A 20,948-nucleotide genomic window follows, 5' to 3' on the forward strand; every position below is an offset into this window, starting at 1 on the left:
CTTTTCATTCATTTTCCTCTAATCTTGTCTGCCTGCCTTATTTCAGCAAGATAGTCTTCAAGTTCTGATATCCTTTCTTCCACTTGGTCTATTTAGCTATTGATACTTGTGTTTGCATTATAAAGTTCTCATGTTGTATTTTTCAGCTCCATCAGATCATTTATGTTCCTCTCTAAAGTGGTTATTCTGGCTAACAGCACCTGTAATGTTTTGTCATGATTCTTAGCTTCTTTGCAGTGAGTTAGACCATGGTCCTTTAGCTCGGTGAAGTTCGTTGTCACCCATCTTCTGAAGCCTACTTCTGTCCATTCATCCATCTCAGTCTCAGTCCAGTTCTGTGCCCTTGCTAGAGACGTGTTTCAACTTTTTGAAGGAGAAGAGATACTCTGGCTTTTTGAGTTTTTGCCATTTTTGCGTTTGATTCTTTCTCACATTTGATCTTTGAGGCTGCTGACCTTTTTATGGAGTTTTTTTGTGGTGTCTTTTTCATCGATGTTGTTGCAATCTGCTTTTCTTTAAGTGGTCTGGCTCCTCTTCTGTAGGACTGCTGCAGTTTGCTTGCAGTCTACTCCAGCCCCTATTTGCCTGGTTCCTTCCCATCCCTGGAGTTATCACCAGTGGAGGCTGCAGACCAGCCAAGATGCCAATCTGCTCCTTCCTCTGAGAGATCTGTCCCAGAGGAGCACTGGCCCGATCCCAGCTGAAATGCTCCTGTATGAGGTGTCTGGAGACTTCTGTTGGGAGGTCTCAGTCAGGAGGAGAGGGGTCAGAAACCCACTTAAATAAGCAGTTTTCTGCCCCTTGAAGGGGTGCATGTGCTACACTGGGGGGAATGCCCTAGTCTGGGCTGCTCTGACTCTCCAGAGCCAGTAGGCAGAAAAAACTAAGATCGTTGATCCACGATATCACAGCTGCCCCTCCTCCTAGGAGCTCCTCTCAGGGTTGTCAGTGTCCTGTCCATAAATCCCTCTCTGGGGATACCAAGATTCCCATGGGGAGGCCCCACCCAGCACTTTGGGAGACCAAGGTGGGCAAATCAATTGAGGTCAATAGTTCAAGACCAACCTGGCTAACATGGCAAAACTCCATCTCTACTAAAAATACAAAAATTAGTCAGGCACAGTGGCATGCAGCTGTAATCCCAGCTACTTGAGAGGTTGAAGCTTGAGAATTGCTTGAACCTGGGAGGTGGAGGTTGCAGTGAGCCAAGATCGCACCACTGCACTCCAGCCTGGCGACACAGCGAGACTCCCATCTCAAAAAAAAAAAGCATCCTCGTTGTCCTCTCCAAGTCCTGTGTTTGCTCAAACTTGCTCCCTTTGCCTGACCTGGTCCTGCAGGCTCCCACAGGCTCCACAGCGTACTGGCCCCTGGAGCCTCTCTATTTCCCCTTGGCCAAAATGAAATCTCCTTTTACCATCCCAAACTCTAATGAAGTCATCTACGTCATCCAGTGAAATCCATACTCATAGAACTCGAGACCCCAAAAGAGGCTGAGAGTTCCTCTAGAGTCTCTCCCACATCTTATCTCTCCCTAACTCTTGTTCTCTCCCCACTGTCTATCACTCACTCCAGTAGTCTTTCTAGAGTCCTTCTTTCCTACCTCTTGACCTTGCCGCTATTACTAGTGTCATAAGCTCGTAAGCAGCCAGACTTCACGCCACTTTCTTCTCCCTTTTCTTCAACACAAAGTGAATGATTAGGAAATAAGGAGGTTTTTTCTCCCTCGGAATTTACCAAAGCTACATACAACTGGTTCTTAAACTCTATTTTTTTTTTTTTAGACAGAGTCTTGCTCTTCTCACCCAGGCTGAAGTGCAATGGTTCAATCTTGGCTCACTATAACCTCCACCTCCCAGGTTCAAGCAATTCTCCTGTCTCAGCCTCCCAAGTAGCTGGGATTACAGGTGTGTGCCACCATGCCTGGCTAATTTTTGTACTTTTAGTAGAGATGGCTTTTCACCATGTTAGCCAGGCTGGTCTTGAACTCCTGATCTCAAGTGATCCACCCACTTGTGCTTCTCAAACTCTTGATACAACAGTTGAGTGGCAGTGCTCACCATGCCAAAGGCTTCCCATCTCCAGGTGATTATTTCTAGATTATATTTCCCAATCTCCTTTGCAAATAGGTGGGACCGTATGACTATATTATGGTCAATGGAATGTGGATTAAAATAACAAACTTCACTTCTAGGTCTAGCCCTTTAAAAGCTTCTGTATGAGCTCCCATGCTACTTTCTTCTCCTATTGCCAGTTGGATGTAGAGGAACCAGTAGAGAAACCCCTGGGAGATAAGAGAGCTACAGATTGAAGGAGCTACATTCCTTGAATTATGGTGGGGAAGACTGCCTACTGACCACCCTCAGTGAAATGCATTGTGAAGATAACCTCTCATGGGTTAACTGTATTAACCCCATGAGGTTTGTATAAATCTGTTTGAATATTTGTTCCAGTAATTAGCAAACTTGGTTTGTTGACATTCACTCAGGGTGGTTGGCAAAATATTAAGGGAGATAGTAGGGAAAGTTGTAGGATTATAGTCCCAAACCTTTTGGAAAACCAAAACATTTTTATTAACTTATGCAACAGGCCAAAGGCAGCCAGTCCTTACCTTAGAGCCTTAGGTCATAGGGCAAAGATTAGGAATAATAGCAGCTTCCCCAGTTAAGTCTGCTTACCCCACATTCCTTGGTCTCTACTCTAACTCTACTCATGTAAACCCTGTGCCAGATGGCTCGTGGGGAAGGTCGAAGGGGCATTACCCATTAATGGTGTTTGTTCTGGACCCAGAAATCTAAACCTCTTATCATTCATAAAACCACTCTTTTAACCATGTTAATTATCCACAAGTGTGTTGACTTAGAACCTCTGTTCTTAAATCTATACTGAATAAACGTGAGGAGGAACAGGGAGTAGGGGTCGCGTAACTGCAATCACCCTCAGAGCAGCTGACGACCTCCCTAGCCCACTCAATTCACTGGACTCAGTGTGTGAGTGTATTTTGTTCATCCGTCAAAGAGTCAGGGTTTGCAGGACAGACCCCCACAGGTGGTGATCAGCGTCTCAGGTGATGACCCTGATGTGATCAACGCCACATTGGTTCATACATGGGTCTAACTGGGAAGGCGGAATTGGCCACCTCTGCCCACGATTGAACGGGAACAACTGTTGGAACTGCTGAGGATTGCAATGAGAGAAATTAAGTCATAGGGAGAAAGTAAAAAAAATATATGCAGAGCCCTCGGGTTGATGTAGCAGTTTATCTGGCAAAAGCTTCAGGGTAGAGAGGTCCAGGAAATAGTAGAAAGGTTACCAGCTAGAGCTGGTGGGTGACCCAACAAGGAAGTAGGTAATTCTTAGACCAGATGGTCGTCCTCCAGCCCACATTAATGATGGCCCAATAGAATCTTGGGTTTTAGCATTGTTTTAAATGCCTCTCTAGAAGAGAAAAATTAGTCAAAAGTCAGGAATCAGGGGAGAAATCCATTTCTAAAATTAATAGCACCCTATGCCCCAGATATAAAGGACAGCAATTCTTCTATTAAATCAGCAGTTGCCCGCTTTTAAGCAATTTCCCCCAAAAGCCTGCCAGCTGAACAGACAGAGACCAGGTCTCCTTGGGCCTGGCTGAGAGTAGGGGGCCTATGGAGAGGCCCAGCTAAGGGGTCAATAATTGGAATAGGTGACGTTTTGAGGGAAGCAAAGGGACCTGAATAAGAGTGAAGAAACATTCTTGCATGTTTGTTGGCTGCTTGTATGTCCACATCACTAACCATCAAAGAAATGCAAATCAAAATCACAATGAGATACCATTTCACATGAGACAGAATAGCTGTCATTCAAAATACAAACAAGTAATAGATATTGGTGAAGCTGTGGCAAAAAGGGAAGGCTTATACATTGTTGGCGAAAATGTAAGTTAGTTCAGCCACCATGGAAAGCAGTTTGGAGATTTCTCAAAGAACTAAAAACAGAACTACCAGATGACCCAGCAATGTCATCACTGGGTATATACAGAAGGAATGTAAATCATTCTACCGAAAACACACTTGCATTCATATATTTATCACAGCATTATTCACAATAGCAAAGACATGGATTCAACCTAGGTACCTGTCAGCAGTGGACTGGATAAAGAAAATGTGATGCGCACGCACGCACACACACACACACACACACACACACACTGGAATACTATGCAGTCATAAGGAAAAACAAAATCATGTCCTTTGCCACAACATGAATGCAGCTGGAGGCCGTTATCCTAAGCAAATTAATGTAGGAACAGAAAACAAAACACTTTCATTTATAAGTGGGATCTAAACACTGGGTACACATGGATATAAAGTTGGGAACAGTAGACACTGAAAAGTTAGAGTTGGGCAAAGAGCAGGACAAGGTCGAAAACTACCTGTTAGGTAATATGCTCAATACCTGAGTGATGGGACAATGCGCCCTCTGTACATGTACTCTCTGAATTTAAATAAAAGTTGAAATAAATTCTCAGAAATAAAAAAGAAAGAAAGAAAAAAGTAGAGGACCGCATGTCAGTGTCTTAGTTTATTTTGTGGTGAGGAACAGCCTAGGTTTGGAGATAGGAGGCCATTGTCTTTTGCTGCCTATTTCTTTTTCTTTTTCTTTTTTTTCCGGCCTGTTTCTTTAACCAGGATTTAGGTGGCTGCAGTCTTCTGAATAGTAGGTAAGGACCAGCGATGAAGCAAGCCCAGGCCCTAGTCTTCCCACCCCAACCAACTCACTCACTGTCTAAGCAGATGCCTCCACAGGAGGTCCAGCAGCATGTATGATTCGGAAGTACACAGGTGTTCATTTTAGTCCATCTTTTCTCACAGTACTTTAATGAAGGCTGTACCCAGCACTGATAAGTTTCTCTTATTTCTTCTGGAACTGAGATAGAAGAAGTTAACAGGGTCTATCTCTTCGCAACTCAGCAAGAAACCCTTTTAAGCTTAACAATCCCTTATGAAACTTGAGCTCCAAGCCACAAAGTATTTATCTGCCTTCCAAGAGAATTGCTTCTCAAATTCTAACCAGTGTCCCATCACAAGACCATCCTTGCATGGCCTGTGTTACTCCATCTACATGTCCGTACAGCATTTCAGACTCTAAAGTTAGGACCTGGGCACCCTGGCCATATATGACACCAACCATCAAATTTGGTCTCATGTAACCTTAGATTTCAGGGCCTGCAATATCCTCTCACTCCAATTTCCATAGCCAATTTACAGAATGGGAAACTGAGCCAAGAAAGAGTGGAAACTTATTTTTCTCCCTTTCTATTTGCTTCCCTGATGATACCACCTAAGCGATCAGTCCCTCCATAAATTTCATTTCTTTCACTGGCCCGCAACCCTCCTGCTCAGTGCCTGTGTTGTCCACATTTTCTTATCATTATGAACCCAAACTTTGACCCAATAAGGACCCTTTATTTGTCTTTTCCATTTTTCATGTTCTGAAAGATTTTTCCCCACCAACTAAATTAATGTGTTAAATATTACCCTTTTGGCATTCATCAAAGGCTCACCCAACTGAGGCACAAAGGTTCTGAAAATATGGGCTCGGAGGGAAGCTCTGTGTTGGTATTTCCTCTACTGATGTGATATTGGAAAATATTATTTCCTGCTAGCAGACGGAATATAGACAAAAGATGTGTTCCCTTTTCACATACCTAGTGTTGCTTTCAGAGCTGAGAACTTAAAGGAATTGGGAACATCCAACATAATATTGCTTGAATATCTCTGCTTAAGGAGAGCTCTGGAAAATCGATCCAAGATGGCCGACCACTAACAGCTCAGGATTGTAGCTCCCAGTGAAAGCTCAGAGAACGAGATGACGCCACATCTTTAGGCGAATTTTCGTCACTCACCAATTAGTCGATTCCCAGTGGAGGAGCCCCACGGGTCGCCAGCGCCACTCTTGTGGCCGCCCCAGCGGTTTTGCCGGCATCTCGGCGCAGCAGCTCTTCACGCAGAGCCAACGGGACTGCTTCCCCTACTGACCAGAGTTTGGAGCTCTGGGAAGTCAGAGCCACTTGTTGCGGACTCAAGAGGGAAGCCAGACCAGAGATTCCCGGGCAGAAGAGCACCATCAGTCTTATCGCTGCTATTTAGGCCGCCACAGTGGGTTGCTCGGATCCCAGCACTGGGAATCAACAAGTCAGACGTCAACTCAGAAACCTAATTAGAAAGGCGATTCATCTACAATGAAGGGAAAAAAACAGCCTAAGAAGGCCGAGTATACCCAAAATCAGAACCCATCAGCAACGGAACAAGCCCTGATGGAAAAGGACTCATCAGCAACCGAACAAGCCCTGATGGAAAAGGACTCATCAGTAACGGAACAAGCCCTGATGGAAAAGGACTGTGTTCCATTATCTGAAGTAGGCTTTAAAAGGTGGATGATAAGAAACTTCTGGGAGTTAAAGGAACTTGTTCTAACCCAATGTAAAGAAACTAAGAACTTGGAAAAGAGGTTAGATGAAATGTTGAAAAGAATAGACAATATAGAGAGGAATACAAATGAACTTATGGAGTTGAAAAATACAACACGAGAACTTAGTGAAATATGTACAAGCTTAAACAGCCGAATGGATCAAGCAGAAGAAAGGGTATCAGAGGTCGAAGACCAACTTAATGAAACAAAACGACAAGACAAGAATAGAGAAAAAAGGAATGAGCAAAGTCTCCAAGCAATATGGGACTATGTGAAAAGACCTAATATACGCTTGATTGGTGTACCTGAATGTGACGGAGAGAATGAATTCAAGCTGGAAAATACTCTCCAGGACATTATCCAGGAAAATTTTCCTAATTTAGCAAAGCAGGACACTATTCAATCCCAGGCAATACAGAGAACACCACAAAGATATTCCTTCCACAAAGAAGACCAACCCCAAGGCACATAATCGTTAGATTCACCAAGATCGAAACGAAGGAGAAAATATTAAGGGCAGCCAGAGAGAAAGATCAAGTTATCCATAAAGGTAAGCCTATTAGGCTTACAGCAGATCTCTCAACGGAAACCCTACAAGCTAGAAGAGAGTGGGGGCCGATATTCAATATACTTAATCAACAGAACTTTCAGCCCAGAATTTCATATCCTGCCAATTTAAGCTTTACATTTGAAGGAAAAATAAAATCTTTTAGGAACAAGCAAGTACTCAGAGATTTTATTACCACCAGGCCTGCTTTACAAGAACTTCTAAAAGAAGCATTATACACAGAAAGGAACAACCAGTATGACCCTTTCTAAAAATACACCAAAAAGTAAAGAGCATTAACATAAAGAAGAATTTTTATCAACGAAAGGACAAAATAGCCAGTTAATATCAAATGGCAGCAACCCTAAATTTAAATCGACCAAATCTCCCAATCAAAAGATACAGACAAAATCTAACGGTATATCCAAAGATATACATAGACTCAAAATAAAGGGTTGGAAAAAAAAAAAAAAACGTACCAACCAAATGGAGAGCAAAAATAAAAACTAAAAAGCAGGAGTTGCAATTTTCACATTTGACAAAATAGATTTCAAAGCTACAAGGATACAAGGGTTAAAGGATTAACGTAATAATAAGAGATCTTAACACCCAGATACATAAGACCCATAATGAGATTTAGATTTAACAAGACAGAAAATTGATAACGATATCTGGGACTGAAACTAAGATCCAGAGCAAATAAACTCAATAGAGCTCTCCATTTTAAACACACAAAATATACATTATCCACAAAATCTAACGATATATCTAAAGATATACAAAGACTCAAAACAAGGGGATGGAAAAAAACTCACCAACCAAATGGAGAGCAAAAATAAATAAATAAAAAGCAGGAGTTGCAATTCTCACACTTAAACAAAATAGATTCCAAAGCTACAAGGATGCAAGGGTAAAAGGATTAATGTAACAATAAGAGATCTTAACACCCAGATACATAAGACACATAATGAGATTTAGATTCAATGAGACAACAAATTGATAACGATATCCAGGACTTGAACTCAGAGCCAGAACAAATAAACCCAATAGAGGTCTCCATTTTAAACACATAAAATATGCATTAACCACTTTAAACACTCAAAATATTGATCGGCCATTATTGAAACCCATTTTAGGAATGAAGTAATATTCCTTTTCCCCTCTTTTTCTTTTTTTCCCCTTCTTTTTCTTTTTTTCCCTCTAAAAAAAAAAAAAAGAAGAAGATCAGGACAGCTCCTTTCCAATTTCAGTTTTCAGGATGTCCTTTACTCCATGAGATTTATCAAAGGTCACCAAGAGAGCTTCTAGGTAAAGTCATAGGCTATCTTATCACTCTAAAACACAACTCACCTAGACATAGGGAACTGTATTTACTTAAAGCAGATTTCTTATTATGGTGTCACTTACTTAAAGCTTTAATTTCCTCTACAATGTTTATAAAAAAAAAAAAAAAAAAAAGGAGAGCTCTGATCCTTTAAAGGCTGATTCTTGAAATGCAGACCCTGAATCAGCTATGAAAGACACCCCAGGACCACAGAACCCCCTCCTTTCTCACACCACCTACGGGATCACCAATCCCGAGGCCTCCCAGCACAGGCAGAAGCATCAGAACTCCAGAGATGAACATGGTGAGTAGAAGAATTCAGGACTTCATGGTGGTTTCTGTGCGTGTTTGGGTTAAGTTCTGGCAAAAGACAAGTCTTTTCCCAGTGCTGCTAGAGGTAGAAAATGGATTGAGGAGAATAAGGTAGGCAACAGGGGGAAAGTGCCTATGACCCTCATGTCATTCCTTCCCTTTCTAGTACCCAGCAGCACACCAACCAATTCCCAAGCTGGCCAGTAACTTCCCCAGGTTCATTCTCACTCATATTACATGCTCCTTCCTTTGCAAAACTATTTCTTTTCAAAATGAATCGTTCCTTTCTGATTAAAAACAAGAAATCATCAGATTGTACAATTTGTAAAATAAAAAATACAATGAGTAAATGAATAAGCATTAGTAATTCCACTATCTAGAAATAATGAATATATGTCCGTAGTTTTATGTTGTAGTCATTATTTTGCAAAATTGGACACATCAAGTGTCCTGATATTTTATTTTTAAACATATGTAGCAAGATGATATAAAGAAGTTTTAGTTAAGATCCTAAGACAAAAGGCACTAAAGCTATTCAAGAGGGAGTTACAGATAGATAACAGGACTTGAGGAAAAGATGACAGCCAAGAACTGCTGGGGGACTCAGAACTTTAATCCACGAAGATGGTCCAGAGTTGGAGTAATTGTAGAGATTCTGAAAGAGATTTTATTGGTAAAACACTTTGCTCATGGAAGTTGGAATGCTGCCTTCGAATTCCAAGCTGAGAGAAAAGGCTTTATGAATACTACTCATTGAGCTTGCTGTGTGATCCCAGAAGTCTGTGGGGACACAGTAGACTCGTGTTTGAATCACTACTGAAGACTTTAAAGGGTAACTTTAAATATGGCCAAAGTGGCCTATAGTAGCAGGGAAGAAGGCTCTAATTTGGGAAGTATCTGAACTATAAATGGCCAGATGACATTTCATGTCTCCAATAAACCCTTGAAATCCCCCATGAAAGAGTCAAGACCAGAAGCACAAAACTAGCTCATAATAGTATCTATTACATAAGCACTGTCCTACTCCTCTTATTGGTCCATCCTCCCTCTCCTCCCTAGGAGACGGAGACTTGCTGGAAGAATAGAATTACAAAGAGCCAGAGTGTAGGGAAGAGGGAGGAAGAGAGACATTCACCACATCCTGGTTCATAACTGGAGCTTCTGAGGGAGGGAGGAATCCATAGTTCTGAACAATTTATGGAGTTGTGACTAATTTCATGGGCCTGCACATTTTACTTATTATATTGAGAAAATGTTTAATGATGGGAGAATCACATAAAATATTTGGAAACTTACCTAAATTTTCCTGAAGAAGCAGGGAAGTAAACTAACCGTTCTGAATTAAACATACAGATAGCAGGAGACAAAAAAACGCTCACATCATGCAAGTCATGACAACAATCCAGTTATAAATATTATGATCATTTCCCCATATCTGAATAGTGTAAATTTCTTCTTTTTATAAAAATGTCCTGATGAATCTACTTATACTTAAGGCTTTGGTACATATATTGTCATTTTCATAGCATGAGTTAATGAAGAAAGATTTCTAGGCAAAAGACATTGTCTTTCCCAGACTTTCGATAATTACATTTTTCTCATTAAGGGTTAGGTTACATTTCCACCTACTGGAAGTCAAATGCATGTTTCTCCACTCCTTGTTCTACTCGAGGCTATACCACTAATTTTCATTACCACACTATTTGCTGTTGGGTATTTTACAGAGGAAAGAACATGGGCCCCAGAGTCAGATGGCTTGAGCTAGAATCCCAACCCCAGCAACTTCTAGCCATGGGGCCCGGGCTAGTCACATAATCCCCAGAGCCTGGTTTTCCCCATCCGTATTATAGAAAAAATATCAATACTCATCTCATAGGGTCACTGGGAAGGTTAAATAATCTAATATGTATGAAACACTAAACATATGACCTGGAATATAGTATATACTTCATAAATGTTAACTGTTAGCATTAAGCTCAGAATATCTTTTCTCCAGATATTTGAAAACTATTTTCAATTAAAATTTTTTTCTTTTTACTTTTTTTTTTATACTTTTGCACACCCCCAAGTGTACTAAATGATCCTAGACAAGAGAAACATCATTATGCCCAGGCTGGGTACTTCTCATATACAGAGTCTTGTGAATTCTTTGATCATTTTGAGACAAACTGCAGGACAGTTCAAAGGGACCCCAGGATCAGAAAGACACGGAACTGCTGCGTTCCACCAAATGTGGAACGCAGATAATGTTTCCAGATAATGTTAAAGAGGACAGTGTGGTGGATTTAGTCTCAGGAATGCTGAGATCTTGTTTCATTTCTGTCCCTTTTACCTATGGAACCTCAGACAGCTCATGTCACCCCATCTCAATTTTCTTATTTGAACAAGAGACAATAATCCCTACCTCATAGAAATAATGACACCTCTGGACTAGGAACTAATCCAGACAAGCCACAGATACAAGTTCATGTCTGAAGACCTTTATCCCCACCTACCTCTGAAGGTGTCTGGGTTGAGTGTCTGTAGTAACTGGCTGACAGCTCTTTTGTCTGACCTCTTATTATGAAGTTGTTTGAAGCGGGGCTAGAACTGGGGGCAGAAGAGCAGAAAAACAATGTACAAAGGCCAAGAACTTAATGGTGATTTTGGTTGTGACTGATTTTTAATTCCTACCCAGAAACTGCATGTTGGTGGTATCACAGATTCTATCCTTTGAAATTCACCCATCCAGAAACACTCAATAGATGCAGGTGGGATCCTCTGATAAGCTTGGAAGAACGTTGTGTACCTGGATTGCAGCTCAGGCCACCCCCAGCAGACCCAAAGTACATGTGCCCAAAGTCTTTCTTGAACACGTCTCAGCCCATTCACACGTGGGTAGTTGGGAACAGTCTACGTTGACCTTTGACTTCTTGTTTATCCTATTTAACATTCCATCTTTCTCAGTATTGATACTATTTTACCAATAAAATCATAATATGATCTCCCACCAAATGCCCTCTGACTTTTATGTAGCTAAAAAGAGACTGAATAGGAAGAATTTTAGAAAAAGTAGATGACCACCTAGCAAATGAAGGAAGTGATGTGACCAAATCCAGTATCAAGCTCTTGGCATGAGCTTGTCGGTTGAGGTGCAGAGGGATTTGTTCACCAAATGTCAGGGAAGGGTATTATATTGGGCACAGAATACACATGATTTGGAGATCACTAGCTCATTAGGAAAGAGAACTGTCAAGTGGCCAAGAGGCAGGGGCTTCCAAGGAGTAAACCTTCTCTCAAAGCCTGTCTGCAGGAATATTATATACAGTGACAGGAGATGTCAATATATCCTTCCCAGGATACAGGCCCACCTCAGAGATATTGCAGGTTCAGTTTTATCTATAATAAAGATAATATTGCAATAAAGTAAGCCAAGTGCACTTTTTGGCTTCCCAGTACATGTGAAAGTATGTTTTCCTGAAGTCTCTTATTTATATGTTTATCTAAACTAGAAAATGAAATATTTAATAGTTGAAAGTTGTTTCTCTGAAAAAGCTAGTAAAATTTGCAAACTTCTGATACAATATATGTATGTTTTAGTATACTACTGTACCTCTTTCATATTCTAAACAGTTTCTAATAGTTTTCCTATCATTAATTTCATTATCATGTATTAAAATATTTAAAAGGTATGTTTACAACATGCTCCTCTGTCGAGTGTTCAATAGCATTATGTATAAAAAGTAATGTGCATGCCATAATTTTAAAATACTTTATTATCAAAAATTGCTAATGATTATCTGAGCCCTCAATAATTCATCATCTTTTTGCTGGTGGAGGGTCTTCCCTCAATATTGATGGTTGTTGACTGATCAGGGTGGTGGTTACTGAGGGTTGGGGTGGCTGTGGCAATTTATTAAAATAAGGCAACAATGACATTTGCCACATAGATTGATTCTTCCTTTCAAGAAAGATTTCTCTGCAACAGGCAATGCTGTTTGACAGCATTTTACCCACACTAGAACTTTTTTCAAAATGCAATCAATCCTCTCAAACCATGTTGCTGCTTTATCTAAGTTTATGTAATATTCTGAATCCCTTGTTGTCATTTCAACAATAATCATAGCATCTTCACCAGGAGTAGATTCCATTCAAAAAACCACTTTCTTTGTTCATCAATAAGAAGCAACTCCTCATCCATTCAAGTTTTCTCATGAGATTGTAGCGATTCAGTCACATCTTCAGGCTACACTTCTAGTTCTCATTCTGTTGCTATTTCCATCACATTTGCAGCCACTTGTATGTTTATTTTGTATCCGGTAAGTTTACTGAATTTGTTTATGAGTTCTACAAGTATCTTGATAGAGTCTTTAAGTTTTTCTCTGTATAAGAGCTTGTCTGAAAACAGGGAAAATGTGACTTCCTCTTTTCCAATTTTGATGTCCTTGATTGTTTTCTCTTTCATGATTGATCTAGCTAGGACTTCCAGTACTATGTTGAATAAGAGTGGGTAAAGTGAGCAACCTTGTCTTGTTTCAGTTCTTAGAGGAAAAGTTTTCAACTTTTCCCCATTAAGTATATTGTTAGCTGTGGGTTTTTCATATATGATCTTTATTATGTAGAGGTGCTTTCCTTTCATACATAATTTATTGAAACTTTTTAATCATAAAGTGGTGTTGGCTTTCATCAAATGCTTTTTCTGCATCTACGGAGATGACCATATTGTTTTTGTCCCTGATTCTGTTGATGTGAAGTATCACATTTATCGATTTGTGTACATTGAGCCATTCTTGCATTCCTGTGATAAATCCCACTTGATCATGCTACATTATCTTTCTGATGTGTTGTTGAATGGGGTTTGCTAGTATTTTGTTGAAGATTTTTGCACCTATTTTCATCAGGAATATTGGCCTGTGGTCTCTTCATGTTTTGGTGTTGTTGCCTTGTTTTGGTATTAAGGTTTTGCTGGCCTCGTAAAAGTGAGCTAAGAAGAACTCCATCTGCATCAATTTTTCGGAATAGTTTGAGAAGAATTGGTATTAATTTATATTTAATGGTTCATAGAATTTCGTGGTGAAGCCGTACAGTTGTGGACTTTTATTTTTGGAGATACTTTCTATTATTCCTTACTTGTTATTGGTCTGTTCAGGTTTTTCTATTTCTTTTTGGTTTGGTGTTGGTAGGTTGTATGTGTCCAAGAATTTATCCATTTCCTCTAGGTTTTTGAATTATAAAGGATGCAGAAGAAGAGGTTCATAAGGTGAGATACGGGTGAAGGGCTAGGGAGCTTCCATGTCCTTCATGAGCATGCTGCTCCCCAGCAACCTCTATGTGTTCAGTGGTAGCCATCTAGAAGCTCTGACTTATCAATTTTTATTTGAAATTTCTGTTTAGTTTTGAGTAACCCTTTTTTAGACTAATTTCTAATTATTTGTATTATAGTCCGAAACTATGTCCTTTGTGATATAATTCTTTAAAATTTTGTTCAGACTTCCTTTATAACATAATATATAGTCACTTTTTGTACATGTTTTATTTTGTGCTTGAGAAAAATATATTTCTCTAGTTTTTCTACACAGGCTTCTGTATATTTTAATTAAGTAAAGCTTATTAGTCATAATGTTCAAATTACCCATTTCTTTACTAAATTTACTGCTCTATCAATAATATTAAAACATAAAGACCTTCCATATACCCACAAATCTTTCCCCTTATAAAACTGTCAATCCTTGAGCCTACCGCGAAGTTGACTAGACTGCTTTAACAGAAAGGCTCCATCACATAATGGCTGAAATACAATATAATTTGTATTCCTTGCTCAAATAACAATTCAAGATGAATATTCTAAAACAATGGGTATCCCTCCTTTCATGAGATAAAAGGAGTCAGTGGCCCAGGCTCCGTCCATCATTTGGCTTCAGTAGACTCTAGAACCTTATTGTCATCTATGCTGAGCTGGTAAAAAAGAAAAAGAGTGTGAAAGAGACTTGCCATCTTTTTAGGGTCTTGACCTAGTAGTGACAAGTCTGTTAGCCAAAATATTTACATTGTGGCACAGGCTGCAAGGTGGTCAGGTAAGAAAAATGCAGCTTCTATTTGAGATGATGATTCTTCTCTATATAACCCCTCTTTACTAGGATAATTATGACAGTGTCCAGTCTCTAAATTGTTCATTTATGAGTGGATAAAAAGAAAAACTAGAAAAGAGAGAGCCTTTGAGAAAGGTCAAACACCACTCTGTAAACTATAGGTATGAATATCAGAGCTTTTGAATGTAAATTACAACTGCAGACTGTAGGAGATTGCATTCGGAGTTCGGAGTGTCAGAACGGGGTTCAAATCTTCAGAAGATTATCATCATCAGAGGAAGAGGGTGATCTTCTTCCCAGCCTCCATGCCTATTGGGAGTCCAGTGACCCTAGGATGTCTCCTCTTTCTCCTCTTAGGGAAGAAGAAACATCTTCACTTCTGAAAGTTCGTTTCCTTCAGGATATTCAAGGTCAGTGACCACCTCCTCCTGGACAGCTTGCCATGCCTTTAACTGATAGGTCGCTCCCTCTGTCTGAGCTCTAAGATATTTCCTATGCTTCCCCATTAGCCCTTCTGTCTCATTCCCTACAGTAGTCTCTCTTTCTGTGTGTATATGTGTTTAAATTTGTATATGTATATGTGTGTATGTGTTTACATATGTTTATATATGAAACAGCTACTCACTCTTTCACCCAGGAATTCTAACTCTTTTAGTTGAAAAAAATCAAAGGTTTATAAATAAAAATGCTCAATATGACATTCTCTAGATTATTAGTAATTAGTACAATACAAATACTTGATTATTTGTATTTAAGTGAGAGCTGTGCAATTATGAAAAACCACATTTTGAGAAATAATTACATGCTTAAACAAGGGTGCCAAAAATAGGTAACAAAAGATGTTTATATTAAAAGGGTTGTTTATGTTAAATGTGGAAAGAAACTAAAAGGTAATGCAATGAAACATCGGTTAATTCTAAGCACATCTTTTAAAAAAATATTTTTCTTTTCTTTATTCCATAAAACATTTTGTAATTAGAAAGCAGAAATAAATGATATCTTTTATTCTATTAGCAAGAACACAAGACTAGCTATGTGAGAGGAGGAGGCGTCATTCCCGCAGAAGCCCTATCCCACACGAAGGACAGAGCCGGGGCAAGCAAAAGGAGGAAGCAAGGACTCTAGCTCTGCCCTGACTTGGCCAGTGGAGGCAGTGAGAAGGTGAGGATCATTTCTTCTTTCTTTCCTTCCCTCTCCACAGGCAACTCTGCAGGGAAGCCTGTGACCGCCTGGCCAGACTTAGGGCTCACGCTCTGGTCAGAGTCATGCCATTCCAGACACTGCTGCCTGTCCTGGTTCTCTGTGTGTTGCTGCTGCAGGCCCAGGGAGGATACCGTGACAAGAAGCGGATGCAGAGTAGGTGATGGGCTGCTGGATGGGTGAGGGGCAGTTGGGTAGGGGGAATGGAGGAGCTGTGTCCAGTCTGAGTATGACCTAGGAGTTGGAATCTCTCTGCATATCCAGCTTTGACCACAATGCTGTGCAGACTCTGGGCTGTCACAAACCGTGGCCGTCCAGCCCCTTAACTGGCCCTAGGAATAGTAATGGGAATGAAGGGGGAACCTACATCTTTTGTTGTTCATTCCTAATACTTACAGACAAATGGTAGATCCCATAGTGAAAGGTGCACCCAGGGCTGAGAATCCAATGGGAAAGCAGGACAATTATTCTTTGTGAGGAGTAAACATCTAGAAGTGGTTATGAAGGTAGGTGCAGGTGTAGAATGGGTATATATGTAGGGAAACAGGACATAAAAAAAGCAAAAGTTGGCCTATACGGGGCCAAGTTAAGGTTATCATCAAAGGAACAGGGAGAGTGGTGGTGGAAAGGGAACTAAAGAAGGGCCAGGAATACTAGAGACAGTGATAGTGAACAGAAGAGGAGAGACAAGAGGCAAGTTCATCATCATCTCTGAATTCTGCTCCTCAGAGAGGAGGGGAGAGTTTGAAAGATGTCTCCTGCTTCTTTGAGCTCCCAGGGTCAGACTGTAAATTCTATGGGGGTGACTTCACCAAGGCCATAACTAGTAAGGGAGATGGAATTCTGATTGCTGGTGTATGAAGTAGGTCCAGGAAGCCCAGGCATTGTGGTCTATTGGGGTAGGGTGTACAATGGAGAGGCAGGATTTAAAATACGACCAATCACTAGGATGTGGTGATGGACAGGAAGGTAGTTCTATGAAGAAGGAGTCCAGGAGTGTCATGAATAAGACCTGGGTTCAAGAGTCTTGGAGGAAGCTTTAGCTTGAGAAAAGTGTCCTCTAGGAACCTGCATTTATTTACCCTTCTTTTTCTCCTTTTCAGAAACACAGCTATACCCAGAAATCAAAGTCTGTCAGCAACGGCCTGAACCATATCTATGCCAACGTTTCTGTGAATCTCACCGAAACTGTCAAGCAAATAACATATGCTGTTCTACCTACTGTGGGAATGTTTGCATGAACATCCTGTGAGTGGGAGAGTGGGTAGTAAGATGTGCATACTGCTTACCAACTCCTCTATCCAAGACTGCCCACGCCCGAAGGACAAGGACCTCAAGTCACCAGCACAAGAATGTCAATAGGAATACCACCCTCCCCACTGTCTGAACTCCTTGTCCCCATCAAATAAACCAGAACAAATGCCCAGGGATCCTGCCTCTTTTACTGCCACTATGGGTGATCACTGAGAGCCCACTGTAGCCCCCACAAATGCCCTTCTCTTCTTGTGTCCTGGTCTTCAACTTCTCTTCCTGGTTATGCTTCTCTACCCATGCATCCCTGCCAGCCCTCAGGAGGCTCAGCCCCTTGCTGCTTTGATCACTGAACCAGTACCCCCAGGGGTAGAAACTGCTCATGTGCAGCATCTCCCAATATTAAGGAGAATATTTCTCACCCTGGAGTCAGAAGGACCCATTAAGCATGAGGTGGGTGGCGGTTAGAACCTGGGGGGTAAAAGAGTGGGAGGCCCCCAAAAACTGCTTTGCTCTCCTTAGCCTTGGTGCACTGCCACCCCATGATCCCTAATCTCTCTGTAAGGTTCAGATTACTGTCTATTTATCATGAGAATAATGAGTCCCAAGAAGTCCAGCAAGCCCAAGGCCACAAGAGAGTGAGAGGATATGATGTGGCTGGAAGAGGGTGTTTCCTCCAGGCTCACTTTTTGCTCACTTCTCTCCATTACCTGAGACCCGAGGCATCCTAGTGAGAGTGAGTGCCCAAACCAAACCCAAGCTTCTCCTATCCAGCACCCACCAACATGACTACTCTTCCGATGGGACCCAATTTGGGTCTCAGGACTTGACACGCCAGCACTTTCCATTAACTGAATAGTCCCTATCTTTCCCAAGCCCTCTTCCTTAGAGGCTGGCTCATTCTCTTTTCTTTAGATCAAGAGGAACATCAAAGGATGTGGAACAGGTGGTTCATGCTGCTCTTGCTAAAGAGGAGTTGGCACAGAGTGGCTGTGGGTCTTACCTGTCATCCTACTGTGAGTTGGTGGAAATTAATCACTGTGGTACAGAATCTCCTATTCTGTGCAATCACAACTCCTCTGAAATGATCCTGGGGCTAGATCCAGGCTTGGGTCACATGTGGCTAATTGGGACATGGAGTTAAATGTGAAGATTTCTCAGAGGCAGGTGTGCAGTGTTATGCTCCAGTCTAGTGTTTCTTGCTGGGCCATTCAATGAAAGAGACATCAGTGAAGAAAATTTTACTGTAGAGGGCAGGGGGGTCTCACCTTGTTACCCAGGCTAGTCTCAAACTCCTGGGCTCAAGTGATACTCCCACCTCAGCCTCCCAAAGTACTGGGATTACAGGTATGAGGCACTGCACCCAGCAGCCTTATAAGCCTTCTTCATCCTTTTCATTCTCTTTTTCTTCTCTGACTGTCTATTTTCAAATAACCTATCTTTAATTTCACAAATGCTTTTTCTGCTCAATTTCTTATCTATTCCATTTTTCATTTCATTCATTGTATTTTTGGCTCCAGTTTGATTGATATTTGATTTCTGTTTATTATGTTCTATAATTTCAATCTCATTAAATCTCTCGTTAAATTTAACATTTTGGTCATTTTATTGTTTGCCCGTTTTGATTTGAATTGTTTCTCTGTATTTTCTTGAAGATCACTGAGCTTCATGAAAACAATTATTTTGAATTTTCTGTCAGGCAGTTCGTACATCTCCATTCCTCTGGTATCAGCTGCTAGGAGATCACTGTGTTCTTTTAGTGTTCTCCTCGGTTTGTTTTCTTCTTATTGCCTTACATTAATGTCTGTGCATTTGAAGAAATAAGGACATTCCAGTCTTTGAAGACTAGTTTTGTCTTGGAAAACCCTTTATCAGTCATCCAGAGGTTCTGGGTAGGCCATCTGGCATGATCCAAAGTCATACTTGCTGCTAGAGTCACCAGGCAGACTGGCCTGGTTCCTGGGTCAGGAGGTGTGTGGGTCTGGTGCGTGAGTCCACGGGTTTGGGCCTGAAGCCTGGATCCACTGGGGTGAACCTGTTGGTTGGGTCTGCAGGAATGGTGTTGGAGCCAGGGTTCATAAAGGTAGGCCTGGACTTTGTATCAGTGAAGGCCAGCCTGATGCCTGGGTCCATAGGGGCTAACCTGGCTCTGGGATGGGCCTTGAGCCTGAATCTACAGGGTCTGACCAAGTTCTGGGAGAGGGATGGCACCAGGGACTACTGAGATGGGTCTGGAGCCTGAGTACACCAGGGCTGTCCTGGAGCTTATGTCTTCAGGGTGTTCTTGGAGCCTCAGTCTATGGGATCTGGCCTAAAACTGAGTTCTACTGGGGTGGGCCTGGATCCTGGATCTGCTGTATCAGGCCTGAACTCTGGGTTCATGGAGCTTGGGTGAACATGAACTGGCCTGGAGCCTGCAGTCAGCCTGGTAGTGGGGCTAGTGTGGAGTTTGGTCCACAGGGACTGGTCTGGAGCCTCAGATTATAGGCACTGACCTGGTGCCTAGAGTCACTGGAGCTGGCCAGGCACAGTAGCTCATGCCTGTAATCCCAGTACTTTGGGAGGCCAAAGCGGGCAGATCACAAGGTCAGGAGTTCGGGACCAGCCTGATCAAAATAGTGAAACCCTGTCTCCACTAAAAATACAAAAAATTAGCCGGGTGTAGTGGTCGATGCCAGTAATCCCAGCTACTTGGGAGGCTGAGGCAGGAGACTTGCTTGAACCTGAGAGGCAGAGGTTGCAGTGAGCCAAGATTATGCCATTGCACTCCAGCCCTGGCAACAGTGTGAGACTCCATCCCCCACCCTCACCCTGCAAAAAAAGTCACTGGAGCTGACCTAGAGCCTAGAGCCTAGAGCCTAGAGCCAAGAGCCAAGAGGGCTGGTCCAGCTCTGGAGCTACTGAGGCTCTTAGACCTTTGGTCAAATGGAGGGTGGGGCTATGGAGACTGCCCTGGCACTGTGCAGGCCTGAGTCTGTGTCTGTGGGTACCTTCCTGGTGTTTAAGGCCAGGGAAGCTGATCTGGCACTGGAATGGGTGGAACGCCTGAGGCTACTGGGTTGACTTAGTACTGAGTGGGCCTGGATCTTGTATTTACAGGGCCTGGCCTGGAGACTTGAGTCTGCACGTGCTGGCCTAAGGAGCAGGGCTCGGGGGATCAGCCTAGTGCTGGGGTAGACTTGAAGCCTGAAGCTATGAGGGCCAGCCCAGTGCTGGAGAAGGTCCAGAGCCTAGGGTCTTGGGGGTCTGCCCGGCCCTGGAATGGGCTTGGGACATGATACTGTTGGGGCTAGCCTGAAGCTAGGACCGCTGGGGCCTGTCTGCCACTGAGGCCTGTGGGGTTGACCTGGAACTAGAGCAGACCCAGAGATCAAGTCTGCTGGGCAGACCTGGAGGCTAAGCCTGCTGAGGTCAGCCTATTTGTAATTTCTTTTTTCTGACAATTAGAAACCTGACTCAAATTATCTGCCTGTTATTTACTTATTTGTTTAATCTTGTATACATAGAAAGTTTTAGAATTGCTTATCCATACCTCTGTGAGAAACCATTTACCAGAGACCTGCTCTCTAAACAACTGAGTTAAAGTGCTACTGAAAACTTACACACTAAAAATGGGACAGAAATAAACTTCTGTTCTGTGAAACCCATGAAATAGCCTATCAGTTCTAAGCTTATCAGATAGGATGGCAAAAGTCGGAAGCTTGTCTACAATGTAGGAGAAGAACAATACTGGGGATTAGTAACAAGGATACTCATGGGTAGCGGGACGAGCTGAAAAAAGGCAAGGCCACCATTG

The 20,948-nt window shown here is 41.9% G+C and overlaps 2 protein-coding genes across 2 annotated transcripts; one reads left to right on the forward strand and one right to left on the reverse strand.

Annotated features, from left to right (window-relative positions):
• Nucleotides 1–577: 577 nt before the first annotated feature.
• On the reverse strand, nt 578–8,651 carry WFDC9 (WAP four-disulfide core domain 9). Its single transcript, XM_008996109.2, is given in 4 exon segments — nt 578–734; nt 1,604–1,679; nt 4,762–4,899; nt 8,555–8,651. Coding segments are annotated over 4 exon segments (468 nt in total).
• A 7,263-nt stretch (nt 8,652–15,914) lies between these two features.
• WFDC10A (WAP four-disulfide core domain 10A) lies at nt 15,915–17,644 on the forward strand. The gene is made up of 2 exons (XM_002747595.6): nt 15,915–16,057; nt 17,005–17,644. The coding sequence occupies exons 1-2, from the start codon at nt 15,967–15,969 to the stop codon at nt 17,151–17,153; spliced, it is 240 nt and encodes a 79-aa protein (XP_002747641.1). The 5' UTR covers nt 15,915–15,966; the 3' UTR covers nt 17,154–17,644.
• Nucleotides 17,645–20,948: the final 3,304 nt, after the last annotated feature.

This window comes from Callithrix jacchus, chromosome 5, assembly GCF_049354715.1.
Source record: "Callithrix jacchus isolate 240 chromosome 5, calJac240_pri, whole genome shotgun sequence".
Lineage (NCBI taxonomy): Eukaryota > Metazoa > Chordata > Mammalia > Primates > Cebidae > Callithrix > Callithrix jacchus.

Excerpts from the sequence above, each read along its gene's own strand:
- WFDC10A (XM_002747595.6), top strand. The coding sequence starts at position 15,967 with ATGCCATTCCAGACACTGCTGCCTGTCCTGGTTCTCTGTGTGTTGCTG. Across the intron at positions 16,058-17,004 it reads TGACAAGAAGCGGATGCAGA|AAACACAGCTATACCCAGAA; the intron begins GTAGGTGATGGG and ends TCTCCTTTTCAG.